This window comes from Neoarius graeffei, chromosome 25 (assembly GCF_027579695.1).
Source record: "Neoarius graeffei isolate fNeoGra1 chromosome 25, fNeoGra1.pri, whole genome shotgun sequence".
Taxonomy (NCBI): Eukaryota; Metazoa; Chordata; class Actinopteri; order Siluriformes; family Ariidae; genus Neoarius; species Neoarius graeffei.
Genome location: NC_083593.1, coordinates 6,313,530 through 6,339,399, shown reverse-complemented (window position 1 = coordinate 6,339,399; position 25,870 = coordinate 6,313,530). Strand labels below are relative to the sequence as shown.

Genomic DNA, 25,870 nt, shown 5'->3' with positions numbered 1-25,870 from the left:
ATTTCCACATGGCCCTAATTTTCTCTGCTATTTTTTCCTGCTTCACCATGACCCAATTCAAGATACTACAGTACATCATGCATCACGTGTTGGGCTTTCCCTGTTCACACAAGGCATTGTGGGATACAAATTTGAAACAGGAGAGAAAAATGGAGGACGTAAGTGTGCGAATGGAACATGAAAGACCGACTACAGTAACGGAAAGCCAGAAGAAAAGACGTTATGTTATATACGAAGGAAAGGAAACAGGACCAAACTAATAAATATCGGCGGTCAGCGAGCACCTCGGTGTGATCAGCTGTTCGTTTAGTGACAGAATGGTGGAACTGTCAGTGCACGCTCAAAGGGAAACCTGGGTATGCACACTAGGGTTATGACTGTGAAAGTGTTTTCAAAATTTCTACTTTCCTGATGTTGCATTTGGTGAACTTTTACTCATATATTACTTTTTTGAAGTTATTTTTATTGGGTCATGCAAAAACCTCCCGCACCCAACATCACCTCACTTTTGATAAATACATGTATATTAAATAAATAAATCATGATTATAAAATTTCAATGAATTTATTTTATAATCATGATTTATTTATTTAATATACATGTATTTATCAAAAGTGAGGTGATGTTGGGTGCGGGAGGTTTTTGCATGACCCAATAAAAACAACTTCAAAAAAGTAATATATGAGTAAAAGTTCACCAAATGCAACATCAGGAAAGTAGAAATTTTGAAAACACTTTCACAGTCATAACCCTAATGCACACACACACTGACTTCCTCTGTCTGCCTGACTGCGCGAAGCGAGCGATTTCATGCACATTATTTGCTTTAATCCCCTCAAATTAAATAACCTCCCAGCCACAGAATGGCCTGTTTTTTTGTTTTGTTAGATATTACAAAAATAAACATATCACAATGACCAAATTTCAGAAGGAACTAAATTTCACTGATTTTATTAAATCAAAAGGCCATCTACTTTTAAGAGTTCCCTAGAGGAGCAACTCAAGAACCCTTAAAGGGTTCTAGATTTGACCTTTTTCCCCTAAACGTATAATACAGCATTACTGTAGTGATAAACCACAGGGGTTAATTTATTAAAAGGAAATTAACACTCTGTGGTCATGCTAGAGCTACAAATTACTGAAGACTCAAAACATATGAAATTAAAATGGAGGGGGGTTAAACTTTGCTGAACCATAATAACTAAGAGATAAGACTATTAATTTTATTGACTGCTTTTATTTCTTCCACATGTACCCGAAAAGATTTCTGTAGTTTTCTCAGCATCTATGAAAAATAAGTCTGCTTAAGATTTTTTTTTTACAAAATACTTATATTTGTATATATTTTCATCCAGCGACCACTGTATTTATGTATTTATTGCAACCCTATTACTATTATTTTTGAAACGCCCTGCATCTAAAACCCTGCCTCAAGTGCCTTCAGAAGTTTCTGTAATACAGCCATTGTGAGAGTTTTTTGACGAAAACATAGATTTAAAATGGACTTGAGGTCACAATGCAGTTCCACACAGTCCACAGAAAAGGTTTAATTTTGACTACTTTGATAAAGTTGGTCATTCACTGGTGGAAAGTGTCCTGTTACAGGATTATAGGCTACTGTACACAGCTCATGTCAGATTTTTTACAGTCTCATCATAAATGTGTGCACAGCGCCCTCTAGTGACCGAATGTAGAGTGTACAGTATAAAGTCGTGGATAAAATCTCATCTCATCTCATTATCTCTAGCCGCTTTATCCTTCTACAGGGTCGCAGGCAAGCTGGAGCCTATCCCAGCTGACTACGGGCGAAAGGCGGGGTACACCCTGGACAAGTCGCCAGGTCATCACAGGGCTGACACATAGACACAGACAACCATTCACACTCACATTCACACCTACGCTCAATTTAGAGTCACCAGTTAACCTAACCTGCATGTCTTTGGACCGTGGGGGAAACCGGAGCACCCGGAGGAAACCCACGCGGACACGGGGAGAACATGCAAACTCCGCACAGAAAGGCCCTCGCCGGCCCTGGGGCTCGAACCCAGGACCTTCTTGCTGTGAGGCGACAGCGCTAACCACTACACCACCGTGCCGCCCGTTGATAAAATGTGCCAGGTTTATTTATGTTCTGACTGAATCTAATAAATAAACACAAATGTGGGATACATATTAATTACCTATCACCCATTAAACATAATTTAATTATCAAACCCCTTTTTGCATTATTGTAACTTTAAAGTGCTTTACAGATCATGGGGTTTTACATTTTATGAGAAGTCACTTTCAGTGAATGCCAAAAATTCACACTTCCACCTTAGTGCGAAATTAATTTTAGTTGGGGGGGGGGACTGAATGGTGGCAGGTTTTATTGTATTTCCATTGTATTTTAACGAGGGCAATTAAAAACTGTACAAATAACAGTAGTAGCTACTGTGACATATACCAGTGAAGGACTCTCATATTATGGGCTTTTCAGTGTTTCTTTACAGCTGAGAAATATTAGCCTTTTCATATCCTGATCGCACTTCTCGCATTTGAAAGGATGGAAATGTGACATCACAGTCGCAGGTCCCTAACCGCTGACCTGCCACAGTCGCAGGTCCCCAACGGCTGACCTGCCACAGTCGCAGGTCCCCAACGACTGACCTGCCACAGTCGCAGGTCCCCAACGGCTGACCTGCCACAGTCGCAGGTCCCCAACGGCTGACCTGCCACAGTCGCAGGTCCCCAACGGTTGACCTGCCACAGTCACCGGTCCCCAACGGCTGACCTGCCACAGTCGCAGGTCCCCAACGGCTGACCTGCCACAGTCGCAGGTCCCCAACCGCTGGCCTGCCACAGTCGCAGGTCCCTAACCGCTGGCCTGCCACAGTCGCAGGTCCCTAACCGCTGGCCTGCCACAGTCGCAGGTCCCTAACCGCTGGCCTGCCACAGTCGCAGGTCCCTAACCGCTGGCCTGCCACAGTCGCAGGTCCCTAACCGCTGACCTGCCACAGTCGCAGGTCCCTAACCGCTGGCCTGCCACAGTCGCAGGTCCCTAACCGCTGGCCTGCCACAGTCGCAGGTCCCTAACCGCTGACCTGCCACAGTCGCAGGTCCCTAACCGCTGACCTGCCACAGTCGCAGGTCCCTAACTGCTGGCCTGCCACAGTCGCAGGTCCCTAACTGCTGGCCTGCCACAGTCGCAGGTCCCTAACTGCTGGCCTGCCACAGTCGCAGGTCCCTAACTGCTGACCTGCCACAGTCGCAGGTCCTTAAAGGGGAAGAATCCTGTTTGTTGTTTTTGATTTGAAAGTACATGACCTACCAGCGTTCTGTGCAGCAAAACTTCCACAAATTCATTGTTGGTGATCCCTGAAATACATCTCAAACTTTTTCTTTATCTGTGCGTCATACACGGAAGCTTTGAACAAAATTTACCTGATCTTTTCTTTCATTCATGGCCACCTATGAGATGGCTGAGGCTGGTTTGGGCCCATTACAAAAGAATAACGATACAAAAATATAGATACTTTGACAAAATATCTTCAATTTCACATTACAACTTAAGATATACACTATCGTTCAAAAGTTTGGGGTCACTTTGAAATGTCCTTATTTTTGAAAGAAAAGCACTGTTCTTTTCAATGAAGATCACTTTAAACTAATCAGAAATCCACTCTATACATTGCTAATGTGGTAAATGACTATTCTAGCTGCAAATGTCTGGTTTTTGGTGCAATATCTCCATAGGTGTATAGAGGCCCATTTCCAGCAACTCTCACTCCAGTGTTCTAATGGTACAATGTGTTTGCTCATTGCCTCAGAAGGCTAATGGATGATTAGAAAACCCTTGTACAATCATGTTAGCACAGCTGAAAACAGTTGAGCTCTTTAGAGAAGCTATAAAACTGACCTTCCTTTGAGCAGATTGAGTTTCTGGAGCATCACATTTGTGGGGTCGATTAAATGCTCAAAATGGCCAGAAAAATGTCTTGACTATATTTTCTATTCATTTTACAACTTATGGTGGTAAATAAAAGTGTGACTTTTCATGGAAAACACAAAATTGTCTGGGTGACCCCAAACTTTTGAACGGTAGTGTATGGCCTGGGATATCACCGCATTGTTACAGAATGTTTTTGCAAAATCGCTAGTTTCGAAAATGGTGACTCACTACTCGGTGCAAGGAAGATTCTGGGAAGGATGAGCTAGCCCCTATAACTACTAACCTACCACTGTTACAGATCCTTAACTACTGACCTACCAAAGGTCTTTAACCAATGAGACTGTTTATTGACAGGAGTTAACTAAGATTGCACCAAGACTGATTTTATTTACTATTTTTAGATTTAGGTTCTAACCTACACAAAAGGCAGACACAATACATAACCACCTCCCTTATCCACCCATTGTTGCCTTTTGATTGCACTAAATTAACTTTTTGAGTTTCTCTCTAGCTTTTACAATTTATCTGTATTTATATCAAGAAAACACCACTGGTGACAAAAGAAAAAGAAGAATGATAAATCTACAAATAACATCAGTCTATATCATACCAGATTCAAAATGATTGCCAGAACAGTTTTCAGCTATTTCAGGAAAGTTTGCAGTGCTGGCATGCAGCTTGTAGTATGCAAGCTGGTGGTGATAAGTTTCATGTGTTTTAGTGATCCGGCAGGTAGTGTTCCCACCTCACAGCTCCAGGGTCTCTGGTTTGATCCTGAGCTCGGTGAACTGTTCGTGCAGGATTTCATTGTTTCCCTGTGTCCGTGTGGGGTTTCTCTGCACTCTCCAGTTTCCTCCTTCCTCCCAAAAACACGTAGGTGGATTGGCTATGATAAATTGCTCCGAGGTGTGATTGAATGTGTGCAGGGTGTCTTGTGATGAACTGGGGTCCTATCTAGGAGGAATTCTCCCATCTTACACCCAGTGTTTCCAGGATCCACCGCAACCTTCCATCCATTCATTATCTGTAACCACTTATCCTGTGCAGGGTCGTGGGCAAGCTGGAGCCTATCCCAGCTGACTATGGGTGAGAGGCGGGGTACGCCCTGGACAAGTCACCAGGTCATCGCAAGGCTGACACAGAGACAACCAACCATTCACACTCTCATTCATACTGCACCTACGGTCAATTTAGAGCCACTAATTAACCTAACCTGCATGTCTTTGGACTGAGGAAACCCCCACACACATGGGGAGAACATGTAAACTCCACAGAGAAAGGCCCCTGTCGGCCACTGGGTACGAACCCAGAACCTTCTTGCTTCCGCAACTGTAACCAGGATAAAGTGGTTACTGAAAGTGAATGGGAGTGTTTTTTTGTAAGCTTTCATTTCATTTCCAGATGTTCTTTTTCAACGTCAGAGTTGATTATTTATTTATTTATTCAGATTCATTTCCCAGATATTTTGTTTTCTTGCTCAAAACAAGGGACTGTCTGGCGGAGGAGAAGAAAAAAAACAAATAGCTTAAAACCTTCATGTCTCAAGTGTGTAGTACTATGATAACTTAATATGCATACTTTTGCCAAAATATTTTTCAAACTGTTTTAGACTTTTGCTTGTTTCTTTGAGATCTGGAAATGACTGTCCTGAAAATATTTGTTTTTCTTTCAGATTTTCCATACTTGGACAGGAAAATGAGAGAATGATAAGAACACACGCACTAAGTGACTTTCAGTCTTGAATTGCATCGTAGGCAGTTTCTGAATAAAGAAGGTGGGTGGGGGGAATCTGCGAATTTGATTTCAACAGGGGGAAAAATAATTAAAACAAAAATATATTCATTAAAGCAGTCTCTCAACAGCTTTGTACAGTGGCTCAACTTCTTGCCTCCTCCGAAACGTCCCAGAAAGTATAATACACTGTGAGAAAGGGGGTGTCTGTAAGGAATAAAAGGTCAATATTTCGTCACAATTGACTAATTTATATTTATTTAAAAACGCTATTTTGGTATAATAGTTCAGTTAGTGTACTTTCAAACACTGCTGAGATCTTTTTCACCCACACATAACTTTCAAGGTGTTCTAACCCCGAGCTCCACCCCCCCGTAACTATGTGAAATGGTTCGGCCCTGGGGTTACAGGAAGTTGTAGCAGCTGCCATGTTGAGCTGCTTTGTTGTAGATTTCTTGTAGCTTTTCCAGCAGATTTTTTTTTATTTATTTTTTTTTTAAAGTGTGGCAATGGAGCCGAGCTGGAGTACCTTCTTGTTTCAGGTAAGGAGACTCCGGGATGCTTAGAACAACGAAGCAGATGGACGAGCTGAGATTTAACACTCCAGCTTTCAAGAGTTTTAAGTTTGATTTTTGGGGGAAAAAAATCAATTTGAAGGAGAGCAAAACAATGGTGCATTAAAATCCCGGGTTTCCAGCTGTGAGCTGGAAGGGCATGACGCTGGGGGAAAGGAAATCACTACGAGCGAGCTGATTATTATTTTTTTATTATTGTTATTTTAAGATATCGCTTATGTTTAGCACTTTTTGAACATGTGTCAGCTAGTTGAGAACTGAAATGAGAATTATGCTGTGATGATCACATCCAAAGCAAACAGCAGGAATCTCAGTCAGACCTCGCTTCCTCGGATGAGAAGAGATGGGTTATTTTTTTCCCCCCTGCTTGATCAGTTTTGTTAGATAAACAAAACCAGGTTCAGAAATGTGGGATAGTGAGCTGAGATTGGTGTAATAAGGCAAATCATGAGGATAAGTTGAGCTCTGGTCTGGGAACTTTTTTTCCCTCCAGTCACTTCAGTGCAAACCTCAGGATCAGGGGTTTTAAGTTGTGCACATGACCCGGAGGTTTTATGTTTAACGTTTCAGGTTTGTTTTTTTAAACCTTCCAGTTGTTTTTATGAAGCGGTCACTTGTTTCCATGCATCCCACTGATTGGCTGGTGCGCGCGAGCCCGAGCGATTCACCTGAGACTGAATGAACGCTGTTACTCTGCTGTACAGTCGGTTATAAAGTTAAAAACTAATTAATATACCTTATTTATTTTAACCCTAAATAAACATTTTGTTCATGTACAAGTACTGTTTCGTGTGTGAAATCCCTGGGTTAAATTGTTTGAGTGAGGTGAATTCTGGGTTTAAAAAAAAAGAAAAAAGTCCGCCAAGTTAGCCACAAGCTAACACTACTTTACTTGAGCGACCTAATTATTTTTCTTTTATTTACAAATATACTTTTTTCCCCGCAAAATAACTCACCTTTTACTGTCTTGTACTCACCCGAACACATTAATATCTCTCGTCTCATAATTACTGCTCTTTCACATTTTAGTCATAATAAGTAGCGTGTGTGTTTTACACAGCTGTATTAATTTAACATTTTAATCGCAGCCGTTGTTCTCGAATTTTCTCGTGAGATTAAAAAAATGAAATCTCGTCTCGTGCGCCTCAGTCAGTCTAACGGTTTTTGTTGTTCTGTGTGTAACGGTTGTTGTGGTTGAAACTGCTAAGCTAAAGCATCTAGGCTACATAAAATACCAAATATCCCCACATTTGATCGATTATTACAGTATTTACTTCATAAAAACATTTAAAAGAATTGTTTAGAATCACCTTTTAACCTTCACTGTAATATTCCATTCATTAGAGAGTATCAAGATACTTGAAATAAAGTACAGTTGTTTTGTTTGTTTGGCTAATAATTTCCATATTATCAAGGTTTTTTATTTATTTATTACTGTATATTCATCATGTACATCATTTTAACAGTTACCCACTTTATTACAATATTAGCTAACTAGTTTGTTCTAAGTGTGTGTTAACTAACAAGGCTTTGGCTAACTAAATCACATTTTCATACCTTTTATACTCACTGAAAAGTTCAGGAAAAACATCTATAAAATGTCTCTGAATGATGTTTTCCTTCACATTGTCTCTTCAGAGACCTATTTTAATGTATTTTTGTTGTAGTGTGTGTATGTAATGTGGCCAAGCTGGCGACAAGCTAACCTGTTACACAGTTTTTCACCGTTAGCAAACTAGATTATTACGGTGTATGATTTAAAAAAAAAAATTTGGTTAACTAAATCACGTTAATACCTCATGATCGTACAAAAAGCCATTAAAAACAAAGCATTACTTAATTGAGTACTAATAACCTAACACAAACGTGCTAAAAGTTGGGTTTTGTTTTTTGACACGATTTTTTTTTTTTTTTCCTAAAAAGCTCTCTTGAGCTTAGCTGGAACTTGAAAAAAAAATCTTGTACTACTACTCCAAGACTTTGGTTCCACTATCTGGTTACCCAGAAAAGAATGCGTTCCCTTTTGAGACTGGTTCCTTTCAAGGTTTCATTGTCATGTTGTCTCAGGGAGTTTTTCCTTGCCACTGTCCCCTCTAGTTGTTCATCTGTACAATTTCTGTAAATGTGTTTTTTGTTTTATGAAAGGTGTCTGTTGTTTAAAAGCACCATCGAAAAAATTGTGTTGAATTGAATTTACTGAAGTGCGTATGAATGATGTCACAGATGTTTCCCAAGATAAAAAAAAAGTAAGTATTCTTTAATATGTAATAAACTTATCATTAGAAAAGTTCTGTAGTATAAGAATAATAAAATGCATCAGGACATGCTGTTTATAGGAAAATAACCAACTTTGGAGTGGTAACGGTAACATTGGTTGGATCCCAACACCAACAGTAACGTTGGTGTTGGGATCGACCACGTGATGCCATCATTGATGGTGGAGAGAAGTTCCATACTTAAGAGAATATAGTAATGCATCAACCTGATTTTTGGTGGGTTTTGCGACCATACATGTACCACCACAGGGAAAGTACAAGTCAACGTATCTCATCTTATAAACACTTGACCACTGCACAACAAAATTTGTAAGATAGATGGATTTTTATCCAGCGCTTATTTTTCATTTGCTTTAAAAAAAAAAAACATGGAATTATCTACTGTGTTTTGCACTAATTGGGAGCGCCACATTTAGGCAGTGTCTAAATATATACATTTTATTTTAAAAGCTTTGACTTCTGACCTTACTGATACTACTCAAGTGTATTATGATGTTAAACTACAGTGATATTATTGTCTTATTTCCCTGAACCAACAATAGCGTAAAACAATGGATTGTTCATTGTTTGTCTTGGTGTGTACTGGAAAATACGTTCGAATCATTTCAGCTTTCCTTATCATACTGTCTGACCTGATCTGGTCTGGAGTTGGTGATGCACAGGAATAGAATTTTCCAAAGATGTTTTAAGGATCCCTGCCAAGGCTGACTCGGAGGTTATTCATGTCCTTGGTCCGGTTACTTTAGAAAAATGCGTTAGGAAATCGAGCCCTGTGGAAGATGCCTGGTGTTGTTTTCAGCTCCTGCTATGTGTGAAGTGTAGAGGAAGCAATACTGCTAGTTGGCGTCATGCCACTGATGACTTTTCGACTTTGGCCCTTGGAATCAGTTGTCGGCAAATCTGAAATGATTTCTGCAAGCTGTAATGGAATAATGAATGTCAGACCATCGGCAGGATGTGATTAAGATGAAGAAGGAAGTCTTTCCATCTGGTACAGAGTGCCCATAATGTACCTTGCTGTTTGTATGTAACAGAGAGTATGACATTCTACTTATTCCCCCCCCCCCCCCCCCCCAAGTTTGAATTTGATCTTGTTGGATGGCCAGTAAGATGAACTTGAACCAGTTTCATCGTTGCTGTGTAGCACATGCCTGTACATGTGTGCATTACTACTACTACTACTACTACTTCTTATGTTCCCCATGCATACTCTCCCTCCTGAACAGTGAATCTGATTACTGATGTTCAAACGCATGTCCTAAGGCCATGCTTCTTATTTAACTCCTATCAGCTTTGAAGTAGACGCTGTAATCGTGGCAGATTAGCTCTACTGTATCCACCACCTTAGCGAGGAAGTGCAGCTGGTACCTGCTAATTGGCGTCAGGCGATTCCTGGCTAACGGCAAACTCTGTTCCAGCTTGGTGCTTCAACCAAGCTGTGTGGAGGTTCTCGTTTGCCTCGTCCTGGGACCTGAATGCTGTTGCAATGAGGCAAGAGAACACAGCTCTGAGTCATGCTGTGGGAGTGAAAGTTCAGGGGTTAATGCTACTGTGACTTCACAATGACTCCAGCAGAAGCTGCTGTCGTTTTGCTGAGGTCATGATTGCTTGTTAGGGTGGCAGATGAGGAATTTATTGACTTCTGTGGAAGTTGTAAAGAAGGTAAGGAGAGCTTGTGTATTTGAAGGCCTCCGGCTTAAAGCTCACCAACGTTCAAGAGATCACGAGTGCAAATTGGGATGGTTTGGTTGTATATAGAGATATGGTGGTGATGTATTAGAGTTATAGATATTATTTCCGTGTGACTTGAATGTTTTGTTTTTTGCTAGAAGTGAAACTCTTTTTGTGCTATTGAAGATCAAGTGATGCTAAATGTCCATATTTTGTAAACTGTGTAGTAAACTCTCCAATCAAATAGCTGAATATAACACTAATGATGTGCTGTTCCATGGTAATTAAGACTGTCTGTCTTCTTTCAGACCTGGTGTCTCTGGGAAAATACAGACTACTTGAATAGGAACTTGTGATCAGTAGATGATGAGAGCAGTGGTGTACATCTGGAGTAGAAGAGGGGAGAGAGAGAGTGAATTTCATCTGGTGGCCTTTTCATGTGAATGGTTGTGTGCGACAGGCATTGTGCAAGTGCTGAGAGAGTGGAAGTACATGTAATCCCTTTATTACTTGTCTGAAGTGAAGCGAGGAGGGAGAGTCGAGCCGGCCCGGTTAGCGTGACAAACCCAGAACTACCAGCATCATGTGATGCATGTTGTTCTCATTCTCTCTCGCTCTTTGTCACACTCTGTCTCGCTGATATAAAATGTTCTTATACTACAGCACGCTTGAATTCTCAAATCTGATTGGTCAGAAGGTCTTGATTAATTTTCTCTCAAAGCACAGCTTGGACAATGGACTCGTTCTGTGACGATGTTCTCATTTCTATAGTAACCACCTGCACAGGAGCTTGTACAACGGATGCTTGTTTTGAGGTAAAAAAAGTAAGTGTATAATCGATGTGTCTCTAAGGGCATGTTTATTTTGCCTTTTTTTTTTCTTCTTTTTTTGGAAGGAGTCATCCGTGTTGGCGGTTTGTACGAGTCAGAAGTTTCTTTAAAGCTGTACTGCTTTTCAGAATTTAAGTGTAGGTCATGAAAATAATTTTCCCCAACACCGAATTATTTTTGTTTAGTGGACTGAAAGTTACTGAATTCGAATCCCAGACTTCCAATTTTATTAGTTTTTTTTTAAATAGAACAATTAATGAATTTAGAGCCATGTGGCCCTAAATTCTCTATTTTTTTTTTTTTTCCTGCTTCACCATGACCCAGTTCAAAATACTATGTCATGCATCACATGTTGGGCTTTCCCCGTTCGCTCAAGCCATTGTGTGATACAAATTTGAAACCGGAGAGAAAAATGGAGGACATGAGTGTGCAAATGAAATGTGAAAGACCGACTACAGTAACAGAAAGCGAGACTGACCAAATTTCAGAGGGAACTAAATTTCACCGATTTTATAAAATCGAAAGGCAGTCTAGCTTTAAATTTCAGCATGGAGATTACTAACATTTGAGAGAAAAAAGGGTTCTGGTGAAAGAACTACACATAACGTAAGTAATAACTTGTTTCACGGACGTTAAACATGACTATAAACTGATAAACCGTATGAAGCAATGCAACAGCATTTGATTTACTTGATGGTTGTCCCTAAATATGGTGACGGAGAAAACACCTGAAGGCTACACTTTTTTTTTGGAATAAAGATGTGAATGAAATTCACCAGGTAGATACGCTCATTCACTGAAGGGGAAAGGGTGTGGGACTTAAAGATGTAACGCGTTCGCTTTTGAAAGTGGTTAACTTTGCGTTATTTCAATGTTAACCAATACAGTTGCTTTCATTTTGAGGAAAAATTCTAGCTTTCCCCTCCTCTGTCTGCTAGGATTTTTTTTTCTTTCCACAGTATTCGCACCTCTGCCTTTTTTATATTGGGAATGATAAACGGCGCAAATGTACTGTACATATTTTTCAGTCTTCTGGATGTTTTTCAGGCTTGGATGTTCTCCATCACCCCCTGGTCTTTACACACCTGCGTTTCCTTCTCCATTTCTCTTCACTGTTGGGTGTCAGTCAGAGCGATGAGGCAAGAACGTGCACAATCTTGTTTCTGAGAAGAATATGGCCTTTGATAGAATGCATGAAAAAGCTGTTGGTTGTAGGCCAGCTTTAGTTACTGGGAAGTAAGGAGGCGATTAATGAGTCAGACGACAAAATAACATTTATTCAGGATGAGCTCATGGGGATGAAACTACACAAATCTGTGAGAAAGTTGCTGCAAATCAAATCAAAGTTGCTGTCTTGATACAGTATGCAGATTGTACAGTCTGCTTCTTCACCCAAAAGGCTGCTTTTGTCGAGTGTGTTGTGGTTTTTTTTTTTTAAACCCCCCCCCATTCAACACCCATTCCACTTTTCTCTTGTTTCCTTTCAAATTCAAATTTACACAAGTTTTTGCTCAAAAATGAATTAGCATGTGCTGCAGTGTTCAGGCTCTCCCCTATTGTCAAGGAGCAGCTTTTTAAAAAAAAAAAAAAAATCCCGCTGCTTCTTGAGCTTGGCTCCGTCCAGGACATTATTGACGTTGGACTGACCTCAGCCTTCAGAGCCGATTTGGATCAAATCTGTCAAAAGTGGCGTGAAGGCGAAGCGGGTTGCAGTCACTGCAACTCTGTCTGCAAACCCCACACACACACACACCAACACCAACATGTATCTGATATGATGTACATAACGGTAATGTTTTTCAGATTTGGGGAAAGTCATGACTGAGGGCTTTGCATATTCTGTTTTCTTTCCACCACGGTGTATTTTTTTTTTTTTTTGTCTTATTAGTTTCAAGACTTGGAAAAAAGAGAAATTGATAAGAAAACAACTGTTTTGGCTGTTAACAGCTGTTCTAATGTATGCGTTAATAGGCAGAGATAAATGGATAAATTCTCCAAGTTGGAATTATTGGCCAAGGAATAAAACACACCCTGTTATAGGAAAGTAATCAACTTTGGGATGGTCACCGTGACACCGCTTCATGACTAACTGCATCACATGACCTCAGTGCTGATTTACTTTCCTGTACCTGCATGCCCCGTTAGACTTTCATCCCTTACAATATGGTTTGAAAAATAGTCCATGGTTACCGTACATGCGCTTGAAATAAAATTTATCTGACGTTGACTTCAGGATACGTTTGGACATTGAGAATACGTCGTACAGAATGGCTTGTTTCTCAAGCTATACAGTAGATATTATTCATATAAAGTATAATTGAAGACTGGGTCATGCCTAGTGGCCCAATATTGCCCAAGCAGGTGTACAGACAGTAGGGTGGTATGGGGTGATGATTCCCCTTTCACCCCTCTCCCTCCCTTCATCACACAAGTTCCCAGGTTCCCCTGCATCTGCGAGCCAGGCTTCGGCGTCTCACCGAGGGGTGTGTATGGAGAAATGCAGCGCCTCTGACCATGAATAGAGGAACCGAATCAGCGGAGACTCTCGTACAAAGACCTCCCGCCAGGCCCTGAGTGCATCACTGCGCGGATTTGGGGGGGAAAGCAACAATGGAGTAGATGAAATAAGGAGGAGAATGTTAGGGGAATTCATTTTTCTTCTCTTTCTCTGTCGTTCCCCCCCGGGTCTTTGTCGGATGGATGGCTGAACCCGAATGCTAAGGGTCAGGTGTTTAACCCTGGGCTTTTGCGGTTGCGGAAGAGACAACGCGTCTTAATTGCAGCACCCTGCTTTCCCAGAGTCCTCCAATGTAACCCATATCTGCGTTTTTGTTTGTTTGTTTGTTTGTTTGTTTGTTTTATGATAATGGGAGTCAAAATAGTTGTTTAAACCAAATAACATGATATTCAGTCCACAATAATGTTATTATTTTCAGGGGGATGGGCTCGTCCCGTCCTGTCCTTATGTAGGGAGCACGACTGGGTAGCGTTAGTGTTCGAGATTTGGAAAGCAACCCAAATTGGATGATTTTTAAAGAAATTGATGATGGATGTCCTTTTCATTGAAGGTTGAGTTCACTCCCGTAATTCTTTTCAATCAGACTTTGATCTGTCTGCCACGATTTTCAAACTTTACTCACTTCAGTACTGTCGAGTGACCATATTGTGTCTCCATAATAAAATAAACAGACCCTTCAGCAGAGGTTGTTTGTTTATTGCATCTTGCATCCAAAAGTCCGTTAACCATCGGCTGCAGCCATAATGCTGATTAAGAACCGATTGTTACCGTAGACAGACCCTGATGTGCACTGGTCCTCGCTCATTTGGGATGCTCCATTGAACAACAATAGCGCAAGGAGCACAGCGCTCGCTCCCTCCGGCGCCATCCCTCCCCGCTATTGTGCTGACGCGTCGTCTTCAGTCATAATAATTATAATAATTATTCGTTTTATTTACATAGCGTCTTTCTTTCTCACACTCGAGGTTGTGTAACAGTTGCAGGAGGAAAAAGTCGAGAAGCCTAATAAGAGATGATTATAGCTTTGAGAAACATGGTTGGTGTTGAAACAAGTTGCTGAATAGTGCCCAAGACTTGGCAGAAAATGAGCCCTATAGCCTGTACACCACTGGAGCCAGAAGTAGAATCGGTATAGAAAACAACCACCGTCATACATCATGATATCTGCCTGATATCTTATTTGGATTCGTTGAACAAGCTGGAGCACACAGTTGCCTATCAAGATAGGTTTGAATACATCATAAGGTGTTTTTGTTTTTTTAAATAAATGCAAAGAATAATATTCAGTGCAGTTAATTAGCTAGCGGGCAACACGGTGGTGTAGTAGTTAGCACTGTCGCCTCACAGCAAGAAGGTCCGGGTTTGAGCCCCGTGGCCGGCGAGGGCCTTTCTGTGCGGAGTTTGCATGTTGTCCGCGTGGGTTTCCTCCGGGTGCTCCGGTTTCCCCCATAGTCCAAAGACATGCAGGTTAGGTTAACTGGTGACTCTAAATTGACTGTAGGTGTGAATGTGAATGGTTGTCTGTGTCTATGTTACCCCTTTTCCACCAAATCAGTTCCAGGGCTGGTTTGGGGCCAGTGCTGGTGCTGGTTCACAACTCGTTCAACTTGCGAGCCAGCTGAGAACCAGTTTGCTTTTCCATAGCTCGCGGTGCTAAGAGAAGACATGTCATTGCATTGCTGTATATATCAGTTACGTCATTACATCACTGTATACGTCAGTTACGTCGCTATGTTTGCATAAACCTTGGCGCAAATATCAAAGCAAAAACAACACGGAAGAAGCAGCAGCAACAATAATAATAATGGATGACTTCGCGTTTGTACAGCTGCTGCTTCTCGTCGCTTAAAAATGGCGACCTTTCGAGGTCTTATTGTTGTTGGTCTTAACAACTCCACCCCCCCCACTGACGTAAGCGATTCTTTCCTCTGGCCCAGCAGAGAGTTGGTGCTAGCCTGGAACCGGTTTTTCTGGCCCCAGAGCCAGTTCCTTGTCAGTGGAAACAGAAAACCTGGTTCCAAACTAAGCACTGGCCCCGAACCAGCCCTGGAACTGCTTTGGTGGAAAAGGGGCATGTGTCAGCCCTGTGATGACCTGGCGACTTGTCCAGGGTGTACCCCGCCTTTTGCCCGTAGTCAGCTGGGATAGGCTCCAGCTTGCCTGCGACCCTGTAGAAGGATAAGCGGCGACAGATGATGGATGGATGGATGGATGGATGGATGGATGGATGGATAATTAGCTAGCTAGCTAATTTCTGACTCAGCAAAATGGTGGAAGTTAAAAGTACAGGTTATGGATGCTAATTCATACCACTAATAACTAACTTAGCTCGCTAGTTAGTAAAGATTAGCCATATTGTAGACGGGAAAAGTTACAGTTACAAAAGTTTGTCATGTAGTGGATTAACTTTAAAATGCTAGCTAAAATGAGTGAGGCTAACTCCTTTCTAACTCTGCAAAATGGTGGAAGTTATAAGTACAGGCTGTGGAAGCTAATTCACACCATTGTTAACTATGAGCTAGCTTGCTAGTTAGTAAAGATTAGCCATATTATAGACAGGAAAAGTTGCAATTATGAAAGTTTGCCATGTAGTGGATTAGCTTTAAAATACTAGCTAAAATGAATGAGGCTAACTCGCTTCTGACTAAGCAAAATGGTGGAAATTAAAAGTACAGGTTATGGAGGCAAATTCACACTACTGTTAACTGCGTTAGCTTACGAGTTAGCAAAGATTTGCCATATTATTATAGACCAAGAAGTTAGTTACAAAAGTTAGTCATGCAGTGCATTAGCTTTAAAATACTAGCGAAAATGAGTGAGGCTATCTCCTTTCTGACTCAGCAAAATGATGGAAGTTAAACATGCAGGCTATCAAGGCTAATTCGCACTATTGTTAATTATAAGCTAGTTAGCAAAGATTGGCCATATTATAGACAAAAGTTACGGTTACGAAAATTTGTGATGTGGTGCATTAGCTTTAAAGGAACAGTCCACCGTACTTCCATAATGAAATACGCTCTTATCTGAATTGAGACGAGCTGCTCTGTACCTCTCCGAGCTTTGCGCGACCTCCCATTCAGTCAGACGCAGTCAGACGCGCTGTCACTCCTGTTAGCAATGTAGCTAGACTCAGCATGGCCAATGGTATTTTCTGGGGCTGTAGTTAGATGCGACCAAACTCTTCCGCGTTTTTCCTGTTTACATAGGTTTATATGACCAGTGACATGAAACAAGTTCATTCATTCATTCATTCATTCATTCATTATCTCTAGCCGCTTTATCCTTCTACAGGGTCGCAGGCAAGCTGGAGCCTATCCCAGCTGACTACGGGCGAAAGGCGGGGTACACCCTGGACAAGTCGCCAGGTCATCACAGGGCTGACACATAGACACAGACAACCATTCACACTCACATTCACACCTACGCTCAATTTAGAGTCACCAGTTAACCTAACCTGCATGTCTTTGGACTGTGGGGGAAACCGGAGCACCCGGAGGAAACCCACGCGGACACGGGGAGAACATGCAAACTCCGCACAGAAAGGCCCTCGCCGGCCACGGGGCTCGAACCCAGGACCTTCTTGCTGTGAGGCGACAGCGCTAACCACTACACCACCGTGCCGCCATGAAACAAGTTCAGTTACACAAATTGAAACGTGGCGATTTTCTATGCTATGGAAAGTCCGCACTATAATGACAGGCGTACTAACACCTTCTGCGCGCTTCGGCAGTGCATTGATACGGAGCTCAGATATCAATGCGCTGCCGAAGCGCGCAGAAGGTGTTAGTACGCCTGTCATTATAGTGCGGACTTTCCATAGCATAGAAAATCGCCACATTTCAATTTGTGTAACTGAACTTGTTTCATCTCATCTCATTTATCTCTAGCCGCTTTATCCTTCTACAGGGTCGCAGGCAAGCTGGAGCCTATCCCAGCTGACTACGGGCGAAAGGCGGGGTACACCCTGGACAAGTCGCCAGGTCATCACAGGGCTGAACTTGTTTCATGTCACTGGTCATATAAACCTATGTAAACAGGAAAAACGCGGAAGAGTTTGGTCGCATCTAACTACAGCCCCAAAAAATACCATTGGCCATACTGAGCCTAGCTACATTGCTAACAGGAGTAACAGCGCATCTGATTGCGTCTGACTGACTGGGAGGTCGCGCAAAGCTCGGAGAGGTACGGAGCAGCTCGTCTCAATTCAGATAAGAGCATATTTCATTATGGAAGTACGGTGGACTGTTCCTTTAAAATACTAGCTAAAATGAATGAGGCTTTGGTGTGGTGTATAAACTTTGGAGTCATTGTAGGAGACTTGTACAGGAGGACTGTTTAAACTTTCCGCGGGGTTGAGAGGCTCTCTAATGACACAATCGCAAGCGCTATAACCGACACGTTAGCTTGACGTAGTTTGAATTTAATTTGCTATCATTGTAATTCCTCTCATCACAGACTTATGTTGGAACTGTGTAATTTTAACACTATTCATTAAAATCCCCTCCCCCACACAGTAGAGCAGTACTAAAGGAAAGTGTTCAAGGTTCTGAGGTTGTATTCTTGCTAGCTAGCAATGTGCTAACATCTTGTTACCATGTAGTGTGTTCTCGGATAGCAAGAACTAAACATATATAATTGTTGTTGAGTTGTGTTACATATTGATTAACTAGCTGAAATATGTCCGTTTGTTTTGGACTTGTACAGCCTTAGCTCAGGTCTTTGGACGTTGATGCTCGTTCTCATTAATGATGTTTTATCGTTGTATATTTTGCCAGTCACAGTGTTACTGGCTATTAACATTAAATTACAGTGCAGCCGTGATGCAGTTTTCTGATTTACAAGAAAAAATAACTGATGTACAGGACGAGTCAAAAGTTGGTACACTTCATGGAACAAACACACTGACTGGCCACTTTATTAGGAACACCATCCATCCACCTGTTGTTTTATGCAGTTCTCTAATCAGCCGATCCCTTAACAGCAGCACAATGCATAAAATCATGCAGAAACAAATCAAGAGCTTCAGTTAATGTTCACTTTAAACATCAGAATGGGGGAAAATTGTGATCTGTCAAATTGTGGTATGGGTGTTGGTTTGAGCCAGATGGACTGGTTTGAGTATTTCAGAAACTGCTGATCTTGTGGGTTTTTCTCTCTCTCACACAAAACAATCTCTAGAGTTTACACAGAATGGTGCGAAAAACAAACACTGAGTGAGTGAGTAACAGTTCTGTGGGTGGAAACAAACGCCTTGTTGATAAGAGAGGTCAGAGGAAAATGGCCAGGTTGGTTCGAGCTGCCAGGAAGGAGATAGTAACTCATAGCAACTCTTTACAACTGTGGTGAGCAGAAAAGCATCTCAGCATGCAACAGCAGAAGACCACATTTGGTTCCACTCCTGCAGCCAAGAACAGGGATCTTAGAATCAACAACAACGTTACCTTGATGACTCTGCACACTGTTGGCATTATCTTTACCAGCTTCATGAGGTAGTCACCTGGAATGCTTTTCAATTAACAGGTGTGTCTTGCCCAAAATTAATGAATGGACTAGTTTTGTGCCTTTTTAATGCGTTTGTGATCAAATAATAAAAAAATTAAAAAGCAGTAAATAGCCCTATTCAACACCACAACTGTACGAATCTGTACTATATAAAGAACCGCTCAACTAAGTAAAGAGAAATGACATTCATCATTGCTTTAGCACATGAAGCATCTTTTAATTCATAAAAATAAAGAAAAAACATTGAATTAGAAGGCGTGTCCAAACTTTTGACTAGTACTATATTTCTTCTGGTTTACTATAACTTGTTCGCGTTCCTTTTGAAATGTTTGAATGTCTGTGTGCAGCTATGATCGCATTATATGTTGTTTTATCATCATCATTATGTTGTTGGTCTTTATACCAAAACGCTGTTGAATTCTTGGATCTAATTGGTCTTTTCTGGAACAGCCGGCTGGGTTGGACAGTCGTGCAGCTAATCACGGGTTTATTCATGCGTTTGCTGGAGTACGTCATCATTTCTATCATAACAGCTCATTCGTAGGGCATTGTAATGGTGAACTAACAAAGAAAATGTATTTTACACCACAGCACACTGTAACAGGAAGTGAGTTTTTAGATGGGTATGTTTGTTTTGCTTTGAGGGACTGACCGTTTATATCTACGAGAGCATAAACGATAACTGGAAGTAACTTGTTTTGGGGAAGTTCTACGATTGATTAAAAGTGCTCGCATTGGCAAATTGTTGTCGTGTAAGAGTTGTAAATCACTTCTTCAGGATGGATTATGGGCAAGTATGTGATTATTGGATGGGAGCAGTAACTTGTTTCATGTTGGGTTGTATCCTTATGCATCTTACTCCACCTTGTTGATTTATTTTCCAGTAACAGGACATCTCCGATTGGTTTTATTCTTTGCTTCCGGTACGTAGATGACTGATTGAGATCTATAATGGAAACGGACACTGTAAATTATCCTATCCCAAGTGTTATCGTGGTCCGTGAGCATCCTGGCACTCCAGTGAGACGTTCTGTGGTTGTTTGGATGAATCATGGCATTTACGTGATGCTTCCCATGGATCCTTAGTGAAAATAATCATGACCAGATTGATGAACATCACGGTTTCCGTGATCGCAACTACAGTTTGACCTGGGGTCAGTATGGCACTTTTTTCATTCCAGGCGTGTGACTTTGCGTGTATAGTTGTTATGAGAGAGAGCCTGCATGTTCCGTACTTTAAATTTGCATCTTTTGAAGGGGAAAGTACAGCTTCGCTCAGCTGCGGTTGTGGTTTGTGGTTCCTTGATGTTGGCCTCGCACAGGTTTTCCCCTTGGCCGTGTAATCAAAAACATGCTGCAGGCCACGCAGTGACCGGGGCAGTACTGTGATGGATGTTCTCTCCCACCTCTACCTCAGTGCTACCGTAAACAAACCTCTCCACTTTTGGGTCAAAAGGGCCTTGGCCTTAATTTCCTCCAGCCGCAGATCTTTTCCTCCCTCAGCGCCTGAGGGCAAATCACTTGTTCCAGAGTGTCTGTCTTGTGTCAGCTTACCTCAGCCTCTGTGTTTAGCACTGAACTCATTCTCGCCAGAGGCAGCGTTGGCTTGAAGCCTCGCTCCACATCAGTCGGCTAGTTTTGAGGTCACGTGACCCATCGTGGCATTATAGTAGGATGGATCTGTTTACACTGGACGGATTTAGAAGATCCAGTGGCACCAGGTTGTGTTCAAGATGTCCGAAGTTAGGGGTTTGTTTTTGTCCCTCACCCTCTGGGTTTTCTCTTTACCGTATGTGGTGCGGTTGGGCCCTGGTTTCTCAGAGCATTTTGTTTCAGAAGTCTGGTGATTCAACCACGTGAGTCATTCCTGAGAATTTCCAGACTTTATCCAAAATCTCTCACATCTGTGTTTGTGCAACTGATCTGATCCAAGTTATTTCTGACTTAAAGGACACTGTGGACTCTACTCATTAAAGCATGTCGCATTCATTGCCTCTTGATAAATGTCAATGGAATGCGGCTGCGATGAATCACTCGCTGTTTTTTGCCTTCCCGCTAATTCTCTCGCTTGCTCATTCACTCTTTTCGCTCACTTTCTCCCTTTCTCATTCACACACTCTCCCTCACATTGAGCTGCGATCCAGCAGGTGGGAAGCAGACAGAGCGGCTTGTATTTAATCTCTAAATGCTCTCTCTCTCTCTCTCTCTCTCCCTGGCTCATTCACTCTTGCTCGCTCATTCACGCACTTTCCCTCCGGCTGCTCCACTCTGTCCGTTTCCCACCTTTTGAGAATTGCTGCTCGGAGCTATGTGTGTTTTTTAATCTCCAATTGCTTTGCAAGCGCAATAGACCACATCATGCCATTCTCCATTTGTGTTTTATTTCAAGACTCCGCATATGCAAAACCAAAAATGGAAAAAGAAAAATATTAGACAGGCAACGCCTTCGGGATATGACAAAATACCTAGATTGTGAAACATCGATACTTTTTTTTTTTTTTCTTAAAACTGCGTGCCTTAATTGCTAAACCATTCGTTGCACCCTCACCCCCTGTGGATATGGGCAAGGTCATCCAGTCAGACCCCATGCCTCCCAAGATAGAAATGTTTCATCATAGGTTAAAGGTGATCAGTGAAAAGAACTTTGTTCTGATATGACTTGAGGGTGAAACAGCACCCAAACTTTTCCTGAATCCACGGCGCCACTGGTATTGAAAGTTTGTCACCTGCGAGAGGCCGTGTTTAGTCTGCACTCATTAGCCGAGCCAATCCTGAAACGTAAACCGTACATGATTCATTTCCTGTCTGGCTCCTTGGTCTCAATCATTTTCTGTATGTGAGGTGCATTCTAACCCCAAATAGAGGCTGATTATCAAACAGAATGAGGCTTTTTGTAAAAGAAAGTCACCATGCACAATACTGGAGGACTGTGGATCTTATTATACTTTGAATAAAGTTTTGTGGCACGAGGGGAAACCCAGGGAAGTCGGCTCACGGTTTCTTCACCGCTCTTTACCTTCCATCAATTCCCCTTCTGTCAGCATGTTATGCTACTTTGCTCGTCCCAATGACTCCCTTCCTTTCAGAGATGTCCAGAATGTGGCTCCTCTAGCTTTGGTAGGAATATTCCAAACATCGAAGTTTGCTAATAATGTCTTTTAAAATTCATTTGTTTCGTTCATGAAAAATTGCAGTGACATGCTGGCTCCTTTGTAAATACTATGAATTTCCAGTATCGTTATTAATAATTTCACAATTTATACGTTAAATGGGACCGTCAATAACGGTGTAGCTCACTCCAGCCCCGTCTAGTCCAGAAGGAACGATCTAAAGTGGGCCACCTTACACAATAAATGTTGTAAGCTATATACAAACTATACATAGATATAGAAGCTACATCCATCCTAGGAATACCGACCTATTTGCCAGAACGAATCCGAAACGGCGACCAAGAAGAAGCGGGCTTTTTTTTTTTTTAACTGCTCATTAAGGCTTAATTAGTCCATAACTTCATTAATAATTGTAACAAAGCAAATCTGGGTATAAATTATATGCACCCTTGGTACCCCTACCTTCATGCCAGAAAGAATCATAATCGGTGAAGAATTGAGGGAGAAAAAGCGATTTGTGTGGAAACTGCTCGTTAGGTATTGATTAATTATTCCATCTCTTCATTATTAATTGCAATTATGCAAATTTGAGTAGAAGTTATCTGCACCCCAGCCAGATAACCTTCCTGCCAAAAAGAATAAAAATCAGTGAAGAATTGAGAGAGAAGAAGCGATTTTCGTGAAATGTGGACAACGCCGGATGAACGACGGACAACACGTGATGGCATAAACTCATCACCTGTCGACCAGATCAGTTAACAAATACAAGACTTATCAAGACATTGGAAATTCTCTAACCCTATGAATAGTTCGATATTATAATCCCTCTCATAAGCAGTAATCATGGACAATTTGAAATCACATTATTACTAATTAATTTTGGTTAAAAAAATATGATTTTGGTATCCTTCATTCTTCAGAATAAAAGCTTAGTAGTTGCTGGTGATGTTAATGAAATACTTTGCTGTGAATTGAAATTTAAGGGTTAAGACCTTTTCCAGTCATCATTCTCACAATTATTTTGCACGATATTCACCAGAATCATTATTTAATTCAGGACCAACTCCGTTTTTCCAAAACATTTCTTTTACATTGTATGTTATAAATTGTCAGTTCGATAAACGGTTAAAATGTCTAACTCAGGAATTAATGCACAAAAAAATCTAATTCTATCTAACTAACCTTTCCATTATTGTAGTTGGTCTTGTTTAATTTTTGTTAGGAAAATCCAAAAATTGTGATCACTCTTCCAACCATGATTCATTTTCCAACCATACTTTGCAATATTTATATGAAAGCCTTTCTGTTTCTTGCCACCCCACCAGCAGGCCAATGATGCCCTGCACCACCAGCACCAGGTGGGCCCGAACAGCCTGTTGCCACTGCTGAACGCCGGCACCGAGCCACAGGACCAGAAGCCCATCATGCCCATCCCGCTTGATCAGAAGCCCCCAGTGAGCTCCGCTGACCTGCTCAAGGACAGCATGGGCAGTGGGACGGGCGCTGCTGGAGGAGGAGGGGGCCATGGTGGTGGAGGCGGGGGTATTGGCGCACCAATGCCCATAGTGAAGAAAGAACCCAAAAGCAAAACACCGTTTATCTGTGGCTACTGCAACAAGGCCTTCCGAGACAGCTACCATTTGCGGCGGCATGAGTCATGTCACACTGGGATCAAGATGGTGTCACGACCTAAAAAGACAGCACAGACGACGGCACCCACCATGGTGCCCCTGCTCTCGAGTATGACACGAGAAAACAACACTAACCCCTCGTACATCCTCACTACTGCCGCGACGTCAGCCTCGGGCGCCATGGTGCCGACTTCTACAGTTGCCGTGTGCCAGCCGGCTGCACCCAAAAAGCCAGCCAAGCCTGTCAAGAAGAACCACGGGTGCGAGATGTGTGGCAAGGCCTTCCGTGATGTTTACCACCTGAACAGGCACAAGTTATCCCACTCGGACGAGAAGCCGTTCGAGTGTCCGATCTGTCAGCAACGATTCAAGAGGAAAGACCGCATGACCTACCACGTTCGCTCACACGATGGCGGCGTGCACAAGCCCTACGTCTGCTCCGTCTGTGGGAAGGGCTTCTCCAGGTACACCACCCAAATTCTCTACAAGTTTTGAACTATGTATACTAGTGGTGATATATTTTGAACAAAACACAAATTTAGGATGCGCAAGGATATCCAGACTACTTAGAGACTCGGTCATCGTTGTTACTGGAACACGTTAATTGTTTTTTCCAAATTTATATTCATGTTCGTTGTGTTCCAGGATGTTCTCTAGTGTTGGCTACTTACAGTTAGGGTCAGAAATTTACATACAGGGACATTCATGTCATGGCATTATTGGGCTTTCTATTATTTCTTTAAACTTTTTCTGGGGTAGAATGATTGGACAACATCCACCAAGAATTTGGTGCACAAGTTTCAATTTATTTTGGGTTTTCTGAAATCAAAATTTTACATACAGCACACCTAATATTTGGTTAAACGTCCCTAAGGAAGTCTCACCTTGACCAGACACTTTTGGTACCCATCAACAGGCTTCTGGCAGAATTCTGGTGGGATGTTTGACTTCTCTTCTTGGCAGAATTGGTAGAGTTCAATTAAATTTGAGTGTTTCCATTTTTGGTAGGGTTCAGGTCAAGACTTGTTTACGGCTTAATGTTAGCCTGCTTTATCTTCCACAGCCAGGTTTGATTGTATATTTGAGGTCATTGTCCTGTTGGAACACCCAATTGTGTCCAAGTTTCTGATGGTTTGAAGTTACACTGAAGAATTCTGAGGTTCTTCATTATTCCAGCCACTTTGTGCAATGTACCAGTTCCATTGGCAGCTAAACAGCTCTAGAGTACGATGCTACCACCCCCATGCTTAACAGTTGGTACAGTTTTCATCTGTACCTCTGGGGGTTGTGGCCAAACAACTCCATCTTTGTCTCATCTGACCAGAAAACTTTCCTCCAGAAGGCTTTTTCTTACGCCATGTGGTCAGCTGCAACCTTTAGTTAAGCTTGAAGGTGCCAGTTTTGGAGTAGGGTCATCTTTCTTGGATGGCAGTCTCTCAGTCCATGGCGATGTAAAATGCGCTTGATCATAGACAGTGTTCCAGCGGCTTCCAGTTCATGGCAGACCCATGGCTTGGTGGTTCCTGGGTTGTTTCAGATCATCCGAACCAATTTCCTCTCAGCTGAGGGTGACAGTATGGGTCTTCTTCCAGCAAAGTGGCTACACCTCTCGATAACTTGTACTTGCGTACAATTGTTTCGACTATAACTTCCAGGATATTCTCAGTTTGTTAGCTAGCTAGCTTTCAGAATATTCTTTATTGCTTTACGACATCACTTTCAGGGTATTGTTAATGGTTGGCTAGCTTCCGAAATCTTATCAGCTAGCTGTTACAATTTTTCCCTGTTAGCAAATTATCTATTGGAGATGAACAATGACAGTAGCTGGCCAATTAGCTGTTAGTCTTTGATCTGCAAACTTAAGACCGTGGTTAATTTTCTGTTCTATTGCTAATGTCTTGCATCATAGCTGTTTGCTCGCATGTTTTATAAGAAAGTAGCACAGGGTATATTCTTATAACATGTATCAAAGTCCAGACCAATTAGAAAATAATTTCAACAATTTAACATGAGCTATAGCTGTTCTGTTTACTTTTCAGGCACATGCTAGTGTAGCTAGTTTAGTTTTGGCATCTAGTTAGCAAAATAAAATGCT

The 25,870-nt window shown here is 41.8% G+C and overlaps 1 protein-coding gene across 1 annotated transcript in view; it reads left to right on the top strand.

Moving 5' to 3' along the window:
• Positions 1 to 6,075: 6,075 nt before the first annotated feature.
• The window catches only part of vezf1a (vascular endothelial zinc finger 1a), a 34,498-nt gene continuing 14,703 nt past the window's right edge, over positions 6,076 to 25,870 (top strand). Inside the window, exons 1-2 of the mRNA XM_060908165.1 lie at positions 6,076 to 6,204; positions 23,470 to 24,239. Coding sequence (XP_060764148.1) covers positions 6,172 to 6,204; positions 23,470 to 24,239 — 803 coding nt within the window. The 5' untranslated portion in view covers positions 6,076 to 6,171. The remainder of the gene's footprint in view (positions 6,205 to 23,469; positions 24,240 to 25,870) is intronic.